The sequence below is a fragment of the Seriola aureovittata genome, chromosome 17 (genome assembly GCF_021018895.1).
Source record: "Seriola aureovittata isolate HTS-2021-v1 ecotype China chromosome 17, ASM2101889v1, whole genome shotgun sequence".
In the NCBI taxonomy this organism is placed as follows: domain Eukaryota; kingdom Metazoa; phylum Chordata; class Actinopteri; order Carangiformes; family Carangidae; genus Seriola; species Seriola aureovittata.
This window is the reverse complement of record NC_079380.1, coordinates 14,768,199-14,792,375: the sequence shown is the minus strand read 5'-3', so window position 1 is coordinate 14,792,375 and position 24,177 is coordinate 14,768,199. Positions and strand designations below refer to the sequence as shown.

The 24,177-nt window shown below is 41.1% G+C and overlaps 1 protein-coding gene across 7 annotated transcripts; it reads right to left on the bottom strand.

The window, feature by feature from the left end:
* Nucleotides 1-120: 120 nt before the first annotated feature.
* Nucleotides 121-24,134, bottom strand: arhgap17b (Rho GTPase activating protein 17b). Of its 7 annotated transcripts, none has more exons than XR_008830083.1 (21): nucleotides 23,745-24,134; nucleotides 19,265-19,304; nucleotides 13,045-13,149; nucleotides 12,137-12,213; nucleotides 11,764-11,875; nucleotides 11,348-11,424; nucleotides 11,036-11,138; nucleotides 10,581-10,649; nucleotides 10,325-10,406; nucleotides 8,831-8,958; nucleotides 8,128-8,239; nucleotides 7,967-8,048; nucleotides 7,715-7,795; nucleotides 7,238-7,351; nucleotides 7,040-7,131; nucleotides 5,932-6,070; nucleotides 4,825-5,112; nucleotides 4,066-4,187; nucleotides 3,574-3,987; nucleotides 2,215-2,459; nucleotides 1,442-1,580 (listed from the first exon to the last, which is right to left on the bottom strand). XR_008830083.1 is itself a non-coding variant. In XM_056401169.1 (21 exons), exons 1-20 carry the CDS (start codon nucleotides 23,795-23,797, stop codon nucleotides 2,259-2,261), a joined length of 2,298 nt encoding a protein of 765 aa, XP_056257144.1. In that variant the 5' UTR covers nucleotides 23,798-24,133; the 3' UTR covers nucleotides 1,442-1,580; nucleotides 2,215-2,258. The 7 variants fall into 7 exon arrangements, 5 of the variants coding, with proteins under 5 accessions (XP_056257143.1, XP_056257147.1, XP_056257144.1 ...); XM_056401169.1 differs by having other exon boundaries at nucleotides 2,215-2,266; nucleotides 23,745-24,133; XR_008830084.1 differs by having other exon boundaries at nucleotides 1,445-1,580; nucleotides 2,221-2,459.
* Nucleotides 24,135-24,177: the final 43 nt, after the last annotated feature.

Here is a 24,177-nt window from a genome sequence, read left to right as displayed (position 1 = left end):
AATGAGTTTATAGCTGAAAAACACCATTATGACTGATCGTAGGGGAAATCCACCTTTGGTAGAGTTTTTTTCATCGATTAACAACAATTAAATGTTGACAAAATGAAGTGGACAACACTGTAAAATGTTGAACAGTCTTTTATTAAGAGTAATGATGCACTATATGATGCAATATGTGCAGAATAAAAACACCATAAAAATGCTGAGAAAAAAAAAAACATAATCAAAGAGCTGAAAAATACCCAAACAAGGTAAAGATCGTCAGCTGCAGTAAAAAATTTTACACAAAGAAGATTTTAATTATTTGGTTGCATTTGGTCATAGCAGTGAGCTTGAGTGGGAATGATCACTTAAAGACTATGTAATGAAAATCAGTTTCTATTCATCACAATAAATGTGACAGAAAAAAATCCCTTTTCACAATAAATTCTAATCTTTGGGATATTTTTAACTTGGTAAATCAAGTCAGCTGAAATTAAAAAAAAAAAATCTAATTGGGAACAAAATTATATTTTACCCCACTGGATATATTGAAACTGCTGAAATTCCAAAAAGATTCTAAAAGACGACTGCATTTTATATTGCACTCTAGCCAAAATATTTGGTCATCAACAACCTTAATACAAACTGAGCAGCTCTGAATTTGAAATGAATTTCCTTTGGCCCATAGCCATGTCTTTGGTCCTTTGTAATATGGTGCAGAAGTGTGTGACAATTATTCAAAAGCCCTTCTCAGCTGATCATCACATTTAACCAGTTGAAGTGACACATTGGAAAGTGATTAAGAAAAATGTCTGAATGCGATTCTGTGTCATGATAAATAGATCATCAGTGGCTGGCTAACACTCACACAACTTTGCTGCGGAATAAAAAACGTGCTATTCATCGGGTCTATGTGGTCGGACCTGGTGCTAAAACCAGATTCACAGATCTGTCAGCTCTGAATCTTCAGTATCGATAGCAAGATTTTAAAAAGAAGCAGGAGGCAAGTGAAAGCTCTGAATGCTTCACCTGCACACTCTGAGTTCAGCTGCTATATTGTTGAGGTTATATGTTTAAGTCCCATTAGCCTTGTATCTAGCAAGACTCTGCAGTCCAATCTCAAAATACCCAGCAGTATATAGAGCAAAAAGAGTTCAAGATGAAGTCTAATATGAAAAGTGACAGGCTGGTGTTTTGTGGTTCAAACCAACACTGTAATAAGACGAGGTTTCTGTTTTGAGTCAGTATAACAGAAGAAAAGGCAGCCATTTTTTTCCCCCAGAAAAAAAATCTGGGATCATGTAAGTGGAGCGTGAATAGCTGGAGTGAACTGGTGCATTTTGGGTTACCTGTCTGATTCTAAACATTCAAATATGGACCAGCTGAGTGAAGGAGGATTCCGATGACAACGATCCCTCGTTTTTTTCTTTTGTTTTTTTTTTTTCTTCACAGAGCGGTGCTCTCTGACTGGATGTGAGGGTCTGGGGGTGGGTCTGGGGTGGAGGCAGGCTCTTGACCAGCAGAGCTCTCCCCTTGTTGGTCCACAATCACCTCAGGGATGAGGGCTCGTCCAATCCCCTTTAGGACTGGGCCTCCGTCTGCACAGGACAGTTGGGGGGACCAGTCAGCAAAGAGATCAACATAGACATGTCTTAAAACATGAGTTCAAGCAATACACACACATGCACATACTCACACACAGTTTCAAACTTTGTAGTGTACACACACACACACACACACACACACACACACACCACCTTTACACACTCAGTAAGACACCAAGGATTGCTCACATTATTAAATTTAGTCAATACTGTATATTGAGTAATGGTTAAGTAACATTTTTTTAGAGGTTGAAGCAGTAGGGAGTATCCTTGGTGTGTTAATATTTAAATGCTACAGAACATACAGAATAACAGTACACGGTCAGTTTAAAGTCTGTTTAGTGGCATGTTAGAGAAAACTGTTAGCAGGCAAAAGCCATCCAACCTCAGCGTCGGGGATGGTGTGGGAATCATAAGCATGTTAGTATTGTTGGACAGCGGGGTTAAAGTGCAGGACAAACACATGAATGTATACTAATGCACATAAACGTGCGTATACAGTATGAGTATTGCAACGATAACACACTGACAGGAGCAAACGCCTGCATTCTTCGTTTCCCCATGCAGACACACAAACATGCAGTGGACACAGAAGCGAGGCCAATGCGTCAGCCAGTCAGATCCTTACCATTACCTGCCTTGCAAAGCTCATCTTAATGGCAGACTGGCAGCTCAGACATCTGCAATATTTACACACATCCTGTCATGCTTTCAGATCACCACAGGTACATTCAGTGGGTCAGGCATTAAGAGACAGTGAAACCAAAAGCCAGGTAGCTAAATACAGTGATGCCCCGAGAGGATGCTGAAATCACTCAATACTGAATACAGTATCAGCAGATGACCAGCGCGTGATTTCAGTCGTTGCAGTGCCTACACAAAGAGATCATGTTAAATGTCACTGAAGCTGTGTTCACAGTGATATTTTATGCATTTTGTCATTATACACTGTGGTTCGTTACATCTGGAGTTATAAAATCCTTTCAGTAAAACACCCACAATACCACTATAAACATACATACATACTTTGGCTGTCATCAGTGGTGGAATGTAACAAAGCACATTTACTCTGAAGTATAATTTAGAGGTACCTCTTCGTTACTAGAGTATTTCCATTTTCTGCTAATTCATACCTCTATCACAATAATTCATTTTGTACTTTTTACTCCTCTTTGTTTATTTGACAACTTTAGTTACTAGCCACACAGCAGTATATAAAGTAATGAGTAAGTAAGTAAATATGAACACATGAATGCATCAATAATTATAATTCAATAATATAATATACATTATTCTGAAATCACCTATTCTACCTAACAAATCCTTTTTCTTTTGGTGCTTAAACTATATGTTGATGCTAATACATCGAAGTAAACTTTTAAATGCAGGACTTTTACCTGTAAGAAAGTAAGACTAAGTTAAGAACTTCAAAAATATTATAATTTTAACTACACTATATTTGTTTGACAGCTGTACTTATTTGTTACTGCAGTTTATGATTTATGATATGACAAACTGCTGTTGAGGTTTATCAACTCAACAGTATATAAAGTAATTAATTAGTGGCAAATCAACAAGCTACAACATCAAAATGGCTCTTGAACATTAATGCAATAATAATGTAATGTAGTTATGTAATAATAATAATAATAACATTTTTTAATTGTGGTATTTCCTCTGAGTTAAGTAAAGGATCTGAGTACTTCTTTCACCATTGACAGTGTTGGATCCTGCTCTATTTTAAGCTAGATGAGTTTCCACTGGAAAAACTTGATCATACAGTAAAAATGTAGTGCACACAAAAACACACACATACACAGAGGGAGGATTCTTCCATCAATATTGCTGTTATAGCTCAAGTACGCTTAAAACTTGTTATCCTTTCCTGCATTCCTGCTGCTTGGCGTGTCTTCATTTTCTTAAATCTGAATTAAATAAACTATCGAAAAAAACAGGATTCATGAGACCCAAGGGACAAACTGTTTACCTGTTATGATCTTAGAGGCGGTGCTGCAGAGGCCGTTTCCATTGTCATTCGCAGCAGGTTGTGGGGGTGGTGGCATGCTGGGTCGGGGTCGTGGCCTTGGAGCCGGCCTAGAGGGGCGAGGGAGAGATCCAGAGTGGTAGGAAGACAGCGGGTTGGAGTGGAGTCCATCGTGGGGTGGAGTGTCAGGAGGGGTGGGAGTGCTCGGGGGGGAGGGCTCTGGCTCCCCCTGGGCCTGGTGGGGTTGCGGAGGCTGCGGGGGTGGGTGGCTCGGGGCGTGGATTAGGCTGTCTTTGCTCGGGTGGCGTCGGGGCGTGATGGGTGGGTGATGAGGGGAGCCGGGTGTCTGGGTGTTACTGGGCTGCAAGGCGAAGGGGCTGGCCTGTTTCGGCGGGGCTGGGGCCTGCTTCTTGGTGCCTTCAGAGGAAAACATAAGTATAACATTATATCAACAATATTAATGTACCAAATGTACATAATGTAATATTCTCTCACCTCTGCGGACCATGTGTGGACTAGGCCCCCTGGACCCGCCCTGAGAGTGGGGGGTTCCTACTGCAAGATGGACCGAACCATTCCTCTGGGGAGGTGGGGTGGACATGAGTTCACGGGCTGGGCTGTGGAAATACAATAAATCCAAATGTTAATCCATCAACATGTCATCTACACTCTACATTCAACGAGCCAGTGATGCACCAGTGCACAAAATCATGCATGATATACAGAACAAACTGCACAAACTATCATTCAGAGGCTAATTACACGAGATGAAGGTTATTGAATGAAGAATAACTCAAAGAAAGATTTAAAGACAAGTTTAGAGAAGAAGGTACAAGATCAGAAGAAGTTTGTCTAAAAGACTGAACAAAGGTTTGGTAATGTGTTGCATGCAAAATCAAGACATCAAAAAGGCAGGCGGGAAGGAAGGAAGGCAAGCATGTTTTTAAAAATAGACTGAGTTTGGTAAATCATCACAACAAGCAGGGGAGGGGGGGGACAAAATTTGCCTGTAGACAAAGCATAATGTGATTTTCAATGCATTACAATCTTAATTTGTTAAAATGAAGCCAAATTAAAAGCTGAGGACATTGTTATTCATATGATTTTCTATTTAATGACTTCCAGTATGGGAACTGTAAACTCAAAGACCAATAAAAACACATGACAAACACAGAGGGTGGGTAGAGCTCCGGATTGGCTGATTGGCTGCGAGCAGGCGGTGGAGTATTGTTGCGACCTCAGCTCGCTCCTTACCTGCTCTCCTCTGCGCTGAGCTGGGTTACAACCTTAGGGTGCATTGTGGCTACCTGGACCCCACCACCCAGACCACCACCACCAACACCAGCACCAACTGCACTCAGGCCAGGATGCTCAGCCTCTGCAGCTGGGGATGGAGCCTGGGGCTGGGGCTCGGGCTGGGTAGGAACCCAGGCTTCCAGAGGGGGCAGTGGGGGTTGGAAGGTGGGTGAGGTTAGCTGTGGCTGCTTTCTATTTACAGTGCTGGCTCTACGTGGAGTGGGCTCCGGCTGTTTGTTAACAGTGCTAGGAAGGGGGGAGAGGGGAGAGAATTCAGGAGGGCAAACCACACGCCATCAGAGTCAAAGAGACCGAGAGGGACAGAAAGACAGCGAGAGCAGAGACAGACAGACAGAGATGGTGCGAGAGATAGAAAGAGACGCCACTTCCTGAGTTCAGTGAAACCAGTTCAGAAAGAAGAACCCAAAAAGAACATAAAACCACATGACAGTGACCTTTTAAACAGAAAAACTTTGAACTGCGACATCGCTGCAGGGACAAAGGAGACAGATGCCACACCATACAAACAAAATGCAACAGAGGAAGCCCACACAAACATAAAACCAGCAACCTACAGTGTGACGTAGGCTTTAATTGGAAATAAAGGCGATAACACAAGAATACACAAGAGTAACACAAGAGAATTATAGCTCTAGACAAAGTGGTAACCCAACAATATTGAAAACTGTTTGTGTTTCATTAAAATATATGAAAGAGAACTACTTTTTCATCACGTTCTGTACCAACCTCGAGGAAAACAACTGATTAGCTTGTGCTGAAATCACCTGAACACAACAAAACTGTGGAGTAAAAATCACAATAAACATCATTCCCTTCTTTCACTTAGTATCTGGATTAATGGGAGCTACATTGGACTATGGCACAGCTTTGAAGTCTGGACTGGGCAGATCTTCAGTGGGCGTTTCAGTGACTGTGATGGACTCATCGGCCACTACATAGAGAGCCGACACGGCTGGACCCCGCGACTCCTGCCTGCTCAGTGTCTTGGGACGGGACGGGAGGGCGAGGGGCAGGCTGAGGCTGAGGTTGGGGCGAGACAGGTACCTGTCTTTACGGGGAGTGTGACTGTCCCCATCCTGCCCCACTAGGCTGCCAGGGCGTTTCCTATCCAGGCCGGGTTCAGGGTCTGGGGTGGCCGGATGGCTGGGCATGGCGAACATGCCCGACACATTGAAGTCCACATCTGAGAAAGGAAAACACAAAAGGAGAAAACAATTACAATGACGAATTTACCTTCTAATACTTGTAATAGTCTTTGGCTTTTCATCTAGCGCCATCAACAGGTCCAATACTTTGAATCATCACGTTTAGTGCTAATTCATACATGTTTGCATACCAACACACTCAACTTTGATGGTGAACATGGTCAACTATATACTTGCTAAACATCAGAATGTTAACATCGTCACTGTGAACACACTAGCATGATGACATTAGCATTTGAGCCTAGCCTAGCCTAGCCAAGCGTGTAGACATATTTCCTACATTTCCCAAAATGCAGTAGTGGAAAGTAACAAAGTACATTTATTCAAGTACTGTACTAAAGTACAACTTTGAGGTACTTGTACGTACTTGAGCATAAATTTCTACTACACTACATAGTGTACAGATTAAGATTTCAGAAAAAAAACACATTAGATACATATATAAAAAATAAACTATCCTACAATCTATAAAATCTGAGCTTATGCAATTTTTTGACAGCTAATTATCAAAAAATAATTATTTAATTCATGTTCACGCAATACTGACAAACAAATCCAAAGTTTTAGCTTCTGAAAAGTGAAGATTTTCTGCTTTTCCTTGTCTTAAATTACAGTTACATTATTACATTTAATTTACAAAATTACAATTTACACTATTTTCTTACATTTTACAAACCAAACACTAAAAGGATCCAGATAATAGCCAGCAGATTAATCCAGAATGAAAATAATCATTAATCATTAGAAGCCTCGTACCGTAGCCTCGTAAATACCAATAGATATATACTGTATACACTCAGAAGGGCCATTCTTTCTGATGCTTTAAGTACATTTTCCTGTTAATACTTATGTACTTTTACCAAACAACATGCAAGAGACATTGCTCATAGTTAGTAATAGTGAGTGATAAAATGTTACTGCAAATACAACAAACATAGATGTTTTACCTTCAGGGAAGAACCAATCAGCATGCTGAATAATGGGCTCAATGATGGCGACCACATGGACAGATGTAGCTGCTGCCATCTCGGCCAGCGTCCTGGATACAAACACAGTTGAGAGGACGGTGAGTAACCTTGATCAAAATTAGCTTCATTTTGTGCTCAGAAAAGCAATATGAGGTGAACAGTGTACAAGCTTTTTACCCCTCTGTCTTTGCCCAGAGCAGGTTGGGTCCCAGGACTATGGCGATGTTGCTGGGAGTCATTTTATTAACCTCGCTGTCCTGAGCCAGTTTAGCAAGAAACTTCACCAGGTACCTGCAACAGAGCCATTGCTTTAAACTCTCCAAGAAACTGCAGCTTGCAGATTTATCTTGAGACCACTTGAAACCCATGTTCCAAAGCAGAAGCGAGTGCTCTAATGAGATGTCTGATAAGGCATTGAAATGACTGTTACAGCAAACTAATGAGACTGGTTTCTATTATTCGACTGGTCAAAATCTGCTGCATCAATTATGAAAGTGAAAAACGGAACCGAAAATAACTCTATACATTCAGTTCTGTTGCTCAATTTAGGAACGCAGCCTCAGACATCCAGTGTGGCAACAATAGAGTGTGTTGCATCATTTGATCGCCTCAAACAACAATGACAGAATGAAACAGAGTTGTGGATGTTCTTACCTGAGGTTGGCTTTGTGAGTCTTTGGCAAGCAGTCACATGTCACCCACAGGGCCTGAAGCCTCTTATCAGGGTCCGACACACTGAAACCACACACATTTAATTTTCTTGTTACATAACTACCATAGTATCTAAAGCAGCCTGCGAGCACACGCTGCTTCAGGTGTGTGTTTTCTGCTTATTAGCACAGAGTGAGCGTGTCTTACAGGATATTAAAAGAGTTGTGTCTATGTGTGTTGCTGTTGTCCTCTTACTTGGAGGCCTGTAGCCACTCGTCGTACATGCCAAAAGTCATTAGAGGTTCAGGAAGTTCCCTGAGGTAGGACTTTAGAGCTCCTGTGTGTGAAGAGACAAGCTATGAGAAAATGATCTGGATCAGATGGGGTCACTTGTGGATTTGTAGAAGAGGTTGTACCAGCGACGGCGTGGGGATCAGAGTAAAATTCTTCGAGCTGCGAGGTTGAACAGTCCAGTGCTGCTTTGAGCTTCTTGAGCTTTGAAGCTCCAGCAGCTATTCTGAAGAGTCCCTGCAAAGACAACATTGACACATTTTTTTTTTGACATTTACAGGTGACTGGTTTCCATCCTTAAATTAAAGAAGTAAGTCTGGGCTGGTAGAAGGAAAGGAGAAGTAATGCAAGAAAATGTGTACCATCCATTAAATGACAGAGAAAGTCAATAGAGGAATTGTTTTTTTCTACAAAGAGAGATGTGGCTGTTTCAGGATGAGTATCAGACAGACACACAGCTAGAGTTTTGTTTCCGTTTCTAAACTTGTCTTAAATTGCCCTCCTCGTGGAGTCTAGTTATTCGGTTACATTTAAAGGGTGTAATAGTGAACATGCTAATGGATAACAGATGCCTGCACACACACACACACTGTGCTTATTCCCGCAGCCCCAAGGCAAACTGACCACAAGTTGGCCACAGATGTTTCCAGACTGTACGTGCCATCATTTCTAGAGAGCAGTCCACATGAACCCACAGTTCCCTCCAGCTCCAACGGAGTGGAGCAGTGAAGTTTTATGGGTACAAATGTATGCCCAAATTTTGGGTCAATTAACCCTCAACTTTGCCCTAGTTTAACAAAATTTCTCTCCCCAGGATTTCATCTGTACCTCCTCCTTCATGCCAGTTTCCAGCAGCATCATGACACAGGCCTCAATAGGCAGAGCGATCTCACGGTTACTCCTCTTCAGGTGCTCCTCCAGGGCCGTACCAAACGCCGGCTTCTCCATCCAGGAGTCTGGGTGAGAAATAAGTCATCAGTGTCTTAACACTAATCTGATTATTTGGCAACTTTTCTCATCTGCTCTGCTCTGCTGTCACTGTGATGCTTTCCCTGTTTTGAGTCCTCGTTATGCATGTGTACATGTGAAAAGCCAAGCGGTAACCTGGTTACGCAGCCTAGTTACAGAAAACAGATTCCTCATTAAAATTATTCTAAAAAAAAAAAAAAATTGATCAGGGCTTATAGTTGACATATGGGAAAAGCTATTTTGACCACTTTTGAGAAAGATATCAATTTGAGTTCATAGTTTAAATGTAGTTCGCTCAGTTGTGGAAATATCGTAGACTTTGTTGATACAATCATTTATCATTCATTGTCTTTGTCTTTCTTCAGTCATTTTCTGGTCAAAGCCTTTTTGCATGCCAGTAACAATACCCTCAACAAGTATTTAACTCCCTTTCTACAGTGAAGCTTTTCATGATTTTAAAATTAAAATAGATTCTCTTAATCTTAAAAACTGCCTGCAGGACACCACGGACACTTCTCCGGAAGTTCTAGCAGATGTGAAAGTGGTTTGCCATTGCACTTCCACAGGACTTCCAGCGGGCAGTCTGTCTAGAAAAGGTGTGTCTTTTGCACCAGAGAAGAAGAATAATCGAGGCACGTCCCTCCAGCTGATTTCTCTCCAGGAGGGAGAGAATTTTTTTTACTTTTTGCTAACTAATATCTTTAAAATATCAAGGATTTCTTTTCCTGTTATGGTGTCATGATTTTAGTGTTTTTGTTTTCTGGGAAACTGAGCTGAATTGAACTCATTATCAATCTGCCAAAAGTCTGCCCTTTCAAGCTGTTAGCAATTCACTTAACTAGAGCAGAGAAAATCAGATAAATGTAAGACTCTCATCCTAATTTCATAGAAAGGAAAATGGAGCCCTGTGCTGCTGCTGCCTTTCATGAAGGAAGTAAAAGCTTCACATCATGGAAAGATTTAAGAGTTTGAAGCTAAAATATGCGACTTACTTTGAGGCAAAACTTGTGTTGCAACTGTCAGCCAACTGTGTGCCAACTATTGACCCGTAATATTATTTGCGATTACGCTCAATTTCAATAAATAGCCATAGTGTGAAATGCCCTGCTGCCATTGAAGTGGCTCCGTTTTGATTGATGCTATGAGCACTTTCAACCAGGACGGGTGCAACCCAACAAGCCATGACAAGCCAGAAAACAGCTGTGTTTTACAATGCTCCATGACACAGATAACAACTATAGATATCACCCTTTTACTGGCAGTTAAAGAGGAACTAAAAGAGGAGATGCAAAGGATAGTTAGTGGTATAGATGTATAGATGTATTTCTATTGTTTGCACATGTTGCTGTTCACCTTGCTGCATTTGGATTGTTGGTATAGCTGCCTCCAGAGCTGCCAGAGACCTCCTGTGGTAGTCTGCCTGGGCCTCTAATAACTGGTGTGCATAAACCAACATAAACACAGGTCATATATACAGAATTCTGCCATATAGTGAAGCAAGCATTCAGGCAGCATAACCTAATAATGTGGATATAGTGGGCCAGCCCATATTTGCATCACATTCCCATCTCAGTTCTAGGTCATTTGAACTAAACTGAGGTGCACTCACCATGACATAATAGCGTGCATACTCTCCCTCTTTGGAGGCAAAGTTGTACATGTCTGCAGAGAGCTGGTCCTGCGGATGAAAAGAAAAAATTATATTTCCATACACGGCACACATGATGGCAACCCTAAACCTTTTCATTAAGACCCAGATGAACTCCAGATGTCAAAGCAATGACCTTTAATTACATGTTCCTAATAATGAGCATAGCATGTTTGTTCCTGATCCACTCCTGCTATAAGGCTTTCTTTGTTCAGCCCCTTCATTAGATATGATCCTAACCTGATGAGGAGGCCCTGGGTGGAATGCACAGCTATTATATCCTGTACATGCAGCCTACCTAAACCACGCTGACTGGTATAGCATTATACTGTAGGTTGACACCATTATAAATCATACTTTGAGTAGTTATTGAAAAAGAACAACTCACTGCAGGGAAGATCGGAAACAAAATCTACCTTGCAAATTTCTACTTTATTCAGAGCTTCCTCCATCTCGTCTTTGAGAGAATCGGCCTTGGCTGCCATGGCCTGGTTGTTGGACTTTGCTGCCTGGTAATACCTGCAGGCCAAGAAATTATTTAGACATGTTTGAAGTAAGCATGAACATATTTAATGTGAAATACTTCCTTTCTCACTATGCAAACTGATATGTATTCACATCACAAAGTGTAAGAACAGTCACACTCTGGACTTCAATTAACTTTAACATTTAACAACAATGAATAAAGAATGTATTGACCACTAAATGCAGACTATAAGCAGGTGTACCTTGTCTTGGCAGAGTCATAGTCTAGAACCAGTTTGGCGAGTTGCTTCCTCTGTTTCAATATATTGGGAATCTCCACCTATGAGAGAAACAGGGGGGCATCACAGCATGAGCGCATCCTAAAATGCACTTTACAGTCAACCCTGGGAAAAACTTTCCTGTGATAACATTTTTATGAGCATGAATCATGCAAAGCGGTAATCTAGCACAAAATGATGCCAAAAGCCATGTTGAATTTGGCACAATCATGAGCTCAAACACACAGATAGTCTAAACAGGCTTACTGAATATTTCAGTCAATAGCAATTTATATCAAAATATAAAGCAGGGTTATAAAGTGTGTTCTTTTATTGTGTCCTAAATGAGAAATGTATTCATCACTTCAGTATGGCAAGGGTGAACTTGTCTGTGTCTTTACCTCAGCCAGCTGGTTAAGAGGATCCAGGATGTCTCTCTCGATCATCACTTCATGCTGCATCAGTTCAGTGGCTAATCTGCTCTCTGCCTCCCCACACACGTCCATCATCTTGCTGTTCGTGCAGACACATACAGGTATGAACACAAACATGGCTGTTATCACTATTTTTCTTACAGTGAGAGATATGTTAATGTAAAGAAAAGAAACATGAGAGACCTTCCACATTCTTTCCACTCCACTACTCACTTTTAATGTTGTATTTTGGTTAAAAATGGTCTTGTCCGAATGCTGAGTCTACCTGCGTGAGTGTAGTGTTGTGTGCTGTTAAATCTCGCATATGATAAAAATTCTATAGTTAACTTTCCCAACTCACCCAATCAGACTCTCGTCTCCTAGCTGACCCCCTCCCTCCTGCATGGCCTGGGACAGCGTCGTCAGCGGCAGCTTTTTCTGCAAGCAGACCAGCAACACAAGTTTAGCTTATTTAAAATATGCAGGAAAAAATGACTGAGACAACAAATAGAAGACACTCTGTGTCATATTTGCTTGTCTGTTTGTTTTGCCATATTTGCTTTTCTGATTTGGCTCAGACTAGACTGTGATGAACAAATAGCTCAAAGAAAACCCAATGGTCCAAATGTGGGATTTAGGCAATTAGATAATGTTTGTTTTTCATGTGCTGTTGGAGAATTTGCTCATTCAGCCACGCCATATCTGCAGGTGTGTCAAACCATGAACTATTAAGATGATTTAAGTGAAAAAGTAATGAAAAGTATGACAAAGTAGCATATAACAGTGATTCCCTCAGAGGAATGTCTTATCTTGTCTCTTGTTTTATTGTAGGTGTATGTGTGTAACTGGGGTAGGTCTGCTACACAGTAATTGTGGAGCTGGCAGGAGGCCAGTGTTGAATATTTCTGTCCTGAGTCCTGCTAATGTCTTGTGTGTTACGTAAGACGAGATGCTATGTGCTCATAGCACAAGATAGCAGGTCCTTGCTAATACTGACAATATACTGTCACAGTGATTCACCCTTATTTATTTATGTATGAGCTACATGCTGCACTACCATCTCTATGAGTTGCTCTTAAGAAAAATGGAAAAAGCTTTACAGAGAGATCCTGACTCTGTAGCATGTTGCTAACATGCTGAGATAATAAGATAAGTGTAATTACTTATTTACTTCAGGCCAGTTCAAAGTTGTGAGTGTCTACAAAGTGCAGCTGCTGAATGAAACCAGAGTGAGGGAACAGTAGTAAAGAGAAATCAAGCACTTCTTACGTGTCTCTTTTCAGTGTCTGTGCCGAGTTGACTCTGCAGACAGGACACCAGCCTCTTGTGCGTGTTGTGCGACACCAGACGCACCAACTCCATCCGCCTCTCGATCTGTGTGCGCAGATTAAGAAACAAGATGCAGTGTTGTAAAATCAGAGCAAAAAAGGCCTACTGTGAGAGGAGTTCAGTTAACTGTTTCAAAGCAGCTTGAAGGAAACGTGTGTAATGATGTATCATCCTCTCAGCACACGCGTGCAGTTTTGTCCTGTTGAACAGAAACAACCCAGGTGAGGGCTACAAATCAAAACACAGATACTGCACCCGAGCACATCCATCTCTAAACTTTCCATCCTGCTCGAGTTATTGAAAGATGGTGGAGGAAGTCTGTGCTGTTTGCCTTGCTCTGTTGTGCAGTGTGCACTGTTACAACAGGCAGCACTGACAGGCAGATGGAACGAGTCGTGGCAGATAAATAACACAGACTGATGGATTGTGGTCTTTACTGAGAACAGGGAAAGCTGAAATATGAAGACTCCATGCTGAGACACTATCAAGGAAAACAGATGAATCATTCTGACTGCAGGCCTAATGGTGGCTTCATGAGCAGGTATTTTAAGGTCCTTACAGCTGGATTTGCATGTTTTAAGCCCTTAATAACAAGCCATGTGCATGTATATTACCACAGCCCCTGTTCCACATACGCTCTCAGGTAGTTTCTACGTTCAAGGTAGCCAGAGGTTTAAATTCATTTCACTACTGGAGGATAATCCAGTTGTAGAGACTTGAAACAAGGCATACATTGATCCTACTTTTTCCCTCCTTTTTCCCAATTTTGAAATCAATGTAACTGCTACCTCACTGCAGGAACTCATGAGAACAAATAAGACAATAGTAAGCACGCTTCAAAAATGGAGCTATCGGCCGGCTGTGACCAAATGAATGTAATAGAGACAGTGAATCTTGCGATAACATCTGGTTAATGCCCAGTCCATTGAATAAAGTCAGTATCAAGTCCAATACTGATCCTGCAGATTGGAAAGTCCCTGCTCGAAACATTCTTCAGATAATTTATCCTTCAGTTATTAATCAAATTTATAAATGTATTAATTTATTACATTAGATTTGCATCACATGGTAATACAGCTAAACTGTGGTGCCTTAAAGAACAATTTAATAGGGGTGAGAAAAAAGTTCTCTATTGCTAATTTTACAATACCAATACATAGTATCATAAAGCTTATCTATGGAAAATCAATTGAGAAACTGTTTGTGGATAAAGCAACCACAGGAATATAAAAACAATGCAAATTCAAATACTCCATGACACTGATGATTTGCAAGATTGCCCACGGTGGCCTGATATAAAAAGTAACTACCACAGTATAAACAGTATGGCAAAATGTCATGGTCATCATATTACTCAACCCTACAATCCACCATCATTTGAGAGGTTTTTGCATTAAAAAAAAAGATGCCATTGTCATCTAAGTCACTGATTTCAGATGTCAGATTTTCCTTGAATGCACAAACAGGCAGAGTCCCTGCTCCCTGTTGCATGATCATGTGACAATAACATAGCTGACAGCAAGTAAGACTCAAATTTTGAGTCTCATACATTAATGAAAAGAACTGCATGCCTTGTAAAATGGTCAACAGAACTATCAAGTGTACTGGGAAAACTGTTTGCGGTGTTTCAAAAACCAGAGAGGTTTTGCATGAAGTGAAACATTTATAACAACATAAACACCATAAATTTAGTTTGCTATTTTTGAACTGACGCTGCGGTTGTAGCATTAGCTACATGTTGTTTTTGCACCCAACTAGCTGTCTCTCATTTAAGTGTTCACTTCCCTTTCCTGTTTCACTGTAAACATCCAGTTCTGTCACTACATCTAAAAAGGCCCCTCATTTGTTGTCTGATCCCCATCTCGCGCTTACTCTTCTTGCTTACTTTTATCCTCACCAATTTGTGGTTCTCTTTATGGCGCGTCAAGCTCTCTTGCTCACACACAAACTTTTGATCCTCTCTTTCCCTTTCTGCTCTCCTCCCTCTCTCCTGCAGTTAGTGCTCCAAGCCAGACCACAGCTGGACTTGGCTTCTTCGCCTGGATCCAATTGATTCGCTCACCATTCAGCTGATCCCCAGCTCTGATTAATGCATGGACGTCTAGCTCTATCTGGTGACGGCTCGATTGGATCCAGACTTCCAACGCTCGGTGCCAAGAGGGAAAGAAAGAGAAGTGAGCGACTACAGCGTGGGCGGTGCGACGGACTGGATCCACTGGGTGATCGTATTGTCTGTGCCAATGGAAAGACCCCCAGGACATTCACTGAATGTACAAAATATCATGTCTCTCATACTGAATTGTGGTCTGGTTCACATAATTTATATCTAAAAGTTTATATATCTTTCTCTGCGTAACTTGTCTGCTGCTTTTTTTTACCTATGTTGTAGATGTTAGGATGTACTGGCATGGATTTAATCATAAAAAAATACCAGTACAACCTCTTTTTAACATTGTAACCCATAAATAAGAAATCAGATGATCTGGCCTCGGGGAGAAACTCAATTAAGGTGACAGACTCTTGCACACGCACACAAAGACGCGCTGACAAACTGAAGTCATACAGTTGAAGAGAGGGGGAAAAAAAAAAAAAAAAAGCAGGAAAACTCTTTGATCATAGGCACCGACAAGGGCACACACACTTCGACGATTAACAGAACAGAGACAATCCCCTCCTCCCACCTCTCCAGTTATGGAGCTGTCCAAAGGTTTACAGGCCTGTTACTGCTATCTTTTTCTTTTTTTTTTCCACAGACAGCAATGAAAGCAGTGAAGACAGCCAACCGACGACCTCTGACCTGCCGCAGCAGAAAATGTGGAACATTTAGTGAGTCACAGAGGAACCGGGCGGGTAGATACAGTTTTTGTTTTCTGGCTTTGAGCTGCTTCTGCTGATTGGATAGCTGGGTAACTGATGGGCTGGCTGACAGATTACCAGCTGGCTGACCTTGTTGGCAGGATGGTTAAAAGTCTGGCTAGCTGATGATGGAGCAGAAACAGGATTCAAATGAAAAGTCTGGAGAGTCATGTTTTCTTAAAGGAATAGTTTGACATTTTTTTGGGGGGAAATATGTTTATTTGCTTCCTTGCTGGGAGTTAGACTGACACCACTGTCATATCTGTATGCTATATATGAAACTACAACTAGCAACTGGTTAGCTTAGCCTGTCACAGGGGGAAACAGCTAGCCTGGCTCTGTCCAAAGACAACATTTTTAAGGTGCTATGTGCTGAACTATTTCCAGCATACTAGGCTAGCGGTTTCCCTCGTTTCCAGTCTTTATGCTAAGCTAAGCTACCCAGCTGCTGGCTCTAGGTGCATATGGTAGAGATATGAGAGTGATATCTATCTTCTCATATGACTCTTGGTGAGAAAGCTAGAAAACTTCCAAATCTAGACTAAAATCTTCCTTTAATCGACCAAGCCAGCCACAAAATCTAACTCTGGCATTCTGTGTTTGCCTCACAGTTAGCTGACAACTACCTGTTTAACATACAGCATCAGATAAGAGTATAGTCCAGTATCCGCAACAATAACAGCCCATTGTGTTTCCTAAGTTGTATTCAAATGCTGACATGAGGGACCAGTTCCAGCCTGACTCTTTGCAGTATGAGGCCAGACAGGCAGCGATACAATCCAGTCTGACAGCCTCCTCAATTCTCCCACTGAGGCAGGACGTGTCCAAACTAGATAAATGCCTCAGCCAATGCAAAAGACTATGGAAAAATGGGAAAGAAAAGACTACTACAACACCATGGAAATCATAGTGTCAAATTTCATGTTGGACGGTTGAGAGAAGGGGGTGTGGGAGCGCGTGGGGAGGGGGAAAGGAAAAACTATTCTTTCTGCGCTCATGTTTGGAAAGAGGGAAAAGCTTTTCCAGCTAGAGTGATTAAATAAAAATGCTGATACTGATTCACTGGTGTATGAATCAGTAAACTGCGAGCTACACATTTCATAGAGGTGACTGTAATCAGGCAGCAAGTCTGTAAACTGACTGACTGCAGCCTGTGTTCTGACTGACTATATACTGTCTTTTTGTAATCTTTTAAAAAAAATAAAAAAACCCACAGATTCTGACTGGCACCTTGGAGCTCAAGTTGTTTTGCAAAAAGACATCCAAAGCCACTTCCACTATGCTGATCGCCTGACAATCACATTCCTCACTGAGAGCTGGAGCTGAAGGAATGTCTAACGCAGCACAAAGCTCCTGTCGTTCAGGACAAGGACCAAAGGCAAGAAAATTCTCGGGAAGGGTTGGGTCAGTTACTGCTCTGTGCTTTTATGACAATGATATACAGTATATGGCTAAATTTAACCATTTCCACTGTTAAAGCACAAAACATGGCTTGACTGTTTGTCTTGATTACAACTGTCTATGTGTATTTATTCATATTCCATAAGAAATAATCCATTTACTGTGTGAACCATACAGGGTTCATAGTTCACTACTGCTTGTCTGTGTAGCTTGTCTGTAACTCTTGACTTCCATGATTGAACGAGGGTTGCTGAAAGCTTCTTCCTCCACTCTTTCACCTTTACTTTCCTCCGGCAAAAGCTTCTCTCTCCTGTAAACATGCTCCATGTTTTTCAGTTTCTCTTGTGTTTACTCACACTCTCTCCCTCGCAGTGATCTCAGTTTCACTAGCCAGCAAACTCCCATCCCCCAACACACACACACACACACACACACACACACACACACTATGAACAGCCTACATCCAGTATGACTGCAAGATAACAGAACATTGCCAGGGTTTGCCTTGAGTGGAAAACCATGAGGCACTTCTCGTCCCATGCCAAACCTCTGAGCTGGCGAGGCATAACTGAATGAAAGACTCCCCAGTAATGTTTTAATACCAGCAGTTGTACTCCAAGACTGCAGAGCCACTTGGCATCAACAAGCTACTAAGGCATGATGACTTTAACAGAGCCTGTGAGGGGAACTTGTAAGATCTATGATAACTTCCGAATTTTACTCTTCCAGACAACGACCTCTAAAAAGATACAGAAGATTAAAATAAAAGTGGGTTGGAGAATGAACAGGACACCCGCCATGACTGAAAGATAATGAATCACACAACCACATTAACCTGGAAAGGTTCTTTGTTCACTACTGTGGCCACAACTGTAGCTGTTAGGGGTGCAACAATGCAGTCAGCCCACAGCTCAATACGACACACAATACAGATTTCATGGTTTGATGCAATAACAAGAAAGTTTAAGAAAAAACAACAAATTATAGTGTTAATATCCGTGTGATTACTCATTACTTTTTAGTGAGTGTTTTCAAGTTGAACCTTTCTTGGTTTTCATAATATTTTTCTTATTTCAATTTACAGAATCTTTTACACAGATATAATAAATCCACTCAACAAGAAGATCCTATTTCCATGACAATTTATCTGCCAATTAGTTTATAGATTATTCATTTTTTATAAAGTACGACATGCCAGAAAATAGTCAAACACACCTGTTGTCATTTCCAACAATTCCAGAAGATTTATCAGTTTTCATCTAATGGAACAGCCCCAAACCCAAATATTTTCAGTTCATTATCACACATTGACAAAGAAAAATATCAAATCTTCGTATTTGAGAAGCTGGAAGCAGTAAATGTTAAAAATGATAATTAAAAAATTGTCACCAATTGATACCCTATTCGTCTACTTATCAGCTCATTTTTGCAGCTCTGCGAAATATCTAAATGACTGTGTCCTCATTAACATAAGAAGTAGTTGTCTGAACTTGTTAAAAGTTCTTGAAGCAACATCTCCAAATACCTACACAGCCAGATTTCCAAAGTAGATGCGGTGACTGTTGCTGCTCAGTTGAATATTATAAGCTGAAGCAACATTTACAGATGGCATATCATATAATATGAAGAAAACACTGACCGCCTGACTTTTTAAAAAAGCCACTTGGTTTGGGTTTCCTTTTTATTAAAAAACAAAATGACTAAGATTTACACAATAGTACATACTGTCACATTTTTAATCATGTGAAATATTGTATGACTATATATCTCTGCACCCAAGGTGGTGGCTGACTATGTAATCCCAGAAATAGTTCCAGCGCAGTGACACCAGATCCAGTTTGTGTCTGAGGAACCCTGATGATCGATGTGCATGAACAGTAATGAAGGAGAATGTTATATTCACCTGCAGGAGGTCATCACTCAGCACCTCGGTTTTCTCAGCCCTGTTGAGAGAAACACAAACATGGAGCCGAAGGTCAAAGACTGACAACAAATAGAGAAATAAAAACACACCTTCAATACTCAGAGATGAGACACAACACCATAAACACGTCAACAATATAATGCAATCCAAGGATAGCAGTTGGAAGTACGCAAACAGCTTTCATTAGAATTTGAATGAAATGCCTAAAGAATGTGTGGTGTTTGGACACGTATCACTCCAACAAAATGCAGCGCAGTGACCTATTGTGATGTATTCTGTTTTCTCAAAGATCACATGTTTGTTTCGACCAAATAAGACCTAACTTGTTCTAGAAAACAGCTGAAGAGCAAAAAACAGTCTGTCCAGCCCAACCTATCTGCAGTTTGCACTGTGTGTGCGCCTGCAGCAAAGATACACGGTGCACAACACACATCAATCCCACAATAAAACCTTGTTATGAGATAGTTGTTAACAATATGAAATGTGTCGAGACGCATATTATCGCTCATTATGTAATCAAAGGGTCGCATCTGCGCACACGTACTAGACATGTATGCACAAAAGCAGAAGCCCATCACCACTCGTGCCCGTGGCTGTTTTCCATGATGGACCTGTCAGATTCCTCCACCCTGTCAGAACACACACACACTTCCTGTTGTGTGTTATCCTCACCTGGTTTGTTATGGCAACAGGAGAAGGTGTGTTTGTGTGCGGGAGGGTGGGAGTTGCCAAGTGGCTTGTTGATGCCTTAAACACAGCAAACAGAGTCTGTGGAAAATAGGATTCTATGACATCACTCCCAAACTTCTAGGAAATGTGTACAAGATGCCAAAATCACAACATCTGAAATTAGACACACTTCTTCATAGGTGACCGCAAACTCCCATTGTGGGATCCCCCCCCCCCCCCCCATTTCAGAGTCAGAGACTTATCATTGTTCTCCAATTGCTTGAATCTTGCTGAACTAGAACACTCAACCTATCAATATTTAACAAATGCACCGACCACACACCTACGTGCATATGTATTACATCTACACACACAAATCCCTGAGGACCTCCTCCCTTGCTCTACCAGCGCCGGCCCCCACTATAGATCTGAAATCTCACAGGGATCAATTAACCCTCTCCCACACAGAGAGTTATTACCTAATACTGTTGTAAGACTCAGAAATAAGATCCTCACAAGTTACACCCTCCACATACAGGCTTACCTCACTAATGCCTGAAATAACCTCACTGTTCATTGAAAATGCCTCTGGCTGCACGCTGCCGTCTCCAGCTTGTAGTGTGATTGAGTACAGATTCTAATTGAACTCCTCAAAAATGTCAGGTGACAGCAAATGTTTTTACATCTTTGGCAAAGCTGGAAATCGATCTTTTGGTAAAGACCAAACAATTTGATGTCGATTATCAATGACTATTTTCATGAATGATCAATCATTTAAATTAAAACTTTTAGGCAGAAATTAGCTGGGCTAACCGTCTTCTATTTTCTGCTTTTCTGAGTCTTCTGTGATATTAAACTGAATGTCTTTGGGTTGGTCAGGCAAAGCATATGATTTTTAAGATGTCACTGTGAGCCCTGAGATCTGTTGATATGTTGCTATCTGCTGACATAATACGGACCAAACAATTAAACAATCAAAGACAAATCGGTTACAAAATTAAGTTAAAATTTAAATGTCTCGTCAAACTCAGAATTTTGTTCTCTTATTCTTTGATCAAATAGTCCCAGATTTAGATCCAAAATTTGCCAATTTTAGACAATTTTATTAGTAACTATTTGTTATGGCAAAGTTCTAGTGTTTTGACAAACATTTAATATTTGTGAACTTTGGTTTCTTTTTGTTTTGAAGAAACGTGTCTCAAAGAAACGTATTTACCAAAGCAAAGGTATTTAGATATTGGAACTGAAGCTTCAGATTCAAACGATACTGACTCCTACTCAGAATAAACTGTAGCTTCTGGAACGGTCCGTCTCTATAAACTTACTATTTTTCTTGCTAATTTCTTAAACATACACGACATCATGTCCTGAGCAATAGAGGATGTCTCTAATTGATGTTTAGCACAGAAAAGTATGAAAATGGGTAGAAATAAACGACTTTCATATGGCACTTCCACAGACAGAGATGGCAAATAAAATATTTATTTATATGACAAAGTCACAGCTTGTTACTTCATCAGCTCAACAGCGGTTGAGATGCACAGTTTGCGATGGCATCGGATGACATCTGCTACCAGAATACCGACACACTCATCCACACGATTGCATTACACATTAGGCTACACAGGCTCACCCCTGAAGGAAGAGGCTACATGAGCAATCTTTAGATTCCTATCAATATTGAATTTGCATCGATTTGACTGGAGTAGCTTACAGCTTGGCTCTGGCCAGTAGCTATTGTTCTAAGAATAGACTTTCACAAAGCTGGAGCCCAGACGCTGAAAGAAAACCTGCAGCAAAACAATACAGAAAGCGGGAGCACAACAGTAACTGTTCAATGTACGACATTCTGTGTAAAGTATATGGAATTTTGTCTTTATCTCTCTTAATAATCTAATCTGGAGGTATGCAAGGGTTCATAAACACTTCTACCCTGCGGTTTCACTGCAACTGCATGTAAATCAAGCTGCTTCTTCCTTATTAATCACATGTAAATCAAACTGCTTCCTCTTTTTAAAAAAAACCAAAAAAAACAACCCTCTGTGGCTGCGTGACGTCCCCAGCCCCACCAACTGTGTCCCCGTCAACAAGCATGGAAATGCTTACTCCACAAAAACCCTCCACGTCTGGCCCTTCCTGTGCCAAACATAAAAACCACATCATCACAAACTGTCATGGGGGAGACAAATTCAATGGTTTGTGAACTGGATTAAAAAAAAAAAAAAAAAGTCATCCCAGTTCTGTTGGAGCAATCAGCTTAAATTTCATGTTTGTCTAAGTTTAATTTGTCTTCTTTATGTGGCAGGATGGTTTATGACTTTCACAGACACAAACCACGAAAATGCATCATCCTAAATCAGGGACGTGGTGGACAGGAGACCCCCCCCCCCGAACCCAGTTTAGGCATAAAGTGCATAATTTCACTTCACCCACCTTTAATTGAACATGATACTGCTAATTTCAGCCATTTCTTTTCTAACTCCAACTTTCTGTTCATCATGCAGAGCTACAAATGGCACCAGAGGACTTCTGGCACGTTACCCTCTATCCAGCAGAGATCCACAGTGGGTGTGTTCCTGCAAACACTTCTACCTATCAGTAAGCAAGCCATCATTCTGCTCAGTTGAGTTTTACTGCTCTTACACAACATATGGAGGAACATATGTGTGGAATCCAAGGCCAGCGCCTACAGGGTGTTGGCTGGAAAGTCATTTTGAAGAAACATTATGAGGACGTCATCTGCAGACCCCATTAATGCAGTAATGACCAGAGACATCATCTCTGTGGCGGCTGCAGATAGAGAACAGGGCTGGAAACCCCTGTGGGGACGGAGATGAAGGGAGAGGAGAGGGAGATGATATAGATATCGTGTGTGTGTGTGTGTGTGTGTGTGTGTGTGTGTGTGTGTAAACTAACTTCCAGTATCACCACACATCAGGAAACGTGTTAGTGTACACATCCTAAGCTACAACTGCAGAAATACTAGTTGGTATTAGTTTTCTGAGATTTCATTTGAACTGCAACATTAAAGTTGATTAATGGTTTGGTAAAACCACACAAAATGAATCGGCAACTATACTACTAATAATCGACTGATTGTTTTAGTCGTTTCTTCAAGCAGAATTTCCAAATATACGCAGGTTACAGCTTTTCTTTGTCTTATCTATTAGAAAACTGAATATCTTTGGGTTTTTTAAAAAAATGTTGATTGAATAAAGTCAGCATTTTGAAAATGTCACCTTGAGCAATGGGATACTGTGAGTATTTCTTCACAATTTATAAGAATTTATAGATAAAATGAGTCAAGAAAGATAGCCCAGAAAATAACTGACAGATTAACGGAAATCAAAAGAATCTTTAGTTGTAGCCCTAAATCTAATAAAGTCACTAATTTACTACTACCACAGACTCATTATGTCCATATACTGACTGATGTTAGAGAAAGCTTGACGTGACTTTTCAGACAGAAAGCCTGATACCATTGGCCTATTTGCACTGAACCATGAAAACCAAAAGTTCACATAATACGTGGGCAGATTTAGTCTCTGCTTGACATTACTTGTTGCAAACTTTTACTCTGCTTTCCCTCAAACTTCATAAACTCTCCAGGTTACACAAAACGTGGCCCAGCCCTTCCGACACCGCCCACAACAAGACGACAGATGACAATGGAGCAGGGCAACAAACACACTGTTCTGACAAATTATGAAGAACATCAGTTGTTCATGTTGAAAATAAATATGTAAAAACAACTTGCAACAATGCCCGTTGTTAAAATCCAAACACCCACCTTCCAACAGTCTGGTTGGCGAGTTGCCTCATGCGATTGAACTGTTTCTTCATGTTTCAAGTTTCCTGTGTTTCCTACAAGTATGTGAAAGTGAGCGCTGTCGTTCATCCACCGCTGATCCAAAAGTTGCGCTACGTCGCTGCCATTGTGGCAGAAAAGGCTGCGCTCCGACCGCTTCTCTTTATACACTACAGCTGGATGGTTCTCCTGAGTGAACCCGGTGACATTGGCCGTCGCTGTTAAACCCCCCAAAAAGTAAAGAATTCAGTTAAGACAGCCACTGACAAGCTGCAGTCTCCCCCATCGCCACGACTATCGGTGATCCTGCTTTGACTGACTGGGCTCAGCGCAGCAGCTGTGCTAGGAAGAAGGAAGTGCCTTTACTTCCCCACTGTACGGTGCATGGTGACATGTGATACCTTAGTAAGAAAAA

Coding starts and splice junctions, on each gene's coding strand:
- arhgap17b (XM_056401168.1), bottom strand. CDS start 23,797: ATGAAGAAACAGTTCAATCGCATGAGGCAACTCGCCAACCAGACTGTT. Junction 19,305..23,744: donor GCCAACCAGACTGTTGGAAG/GTGGGTGTTTGG, acceptor TTCTCTCAACAG/GGCTGAGAAAACCGAGGTGC. Junction 8,049..8,127: donor TGATCCCCACGCCGTCGCTG/GTACAACCTCTT, acceptor CTTCACACACAG/GAGCTCTAAAGTCCTACCTC.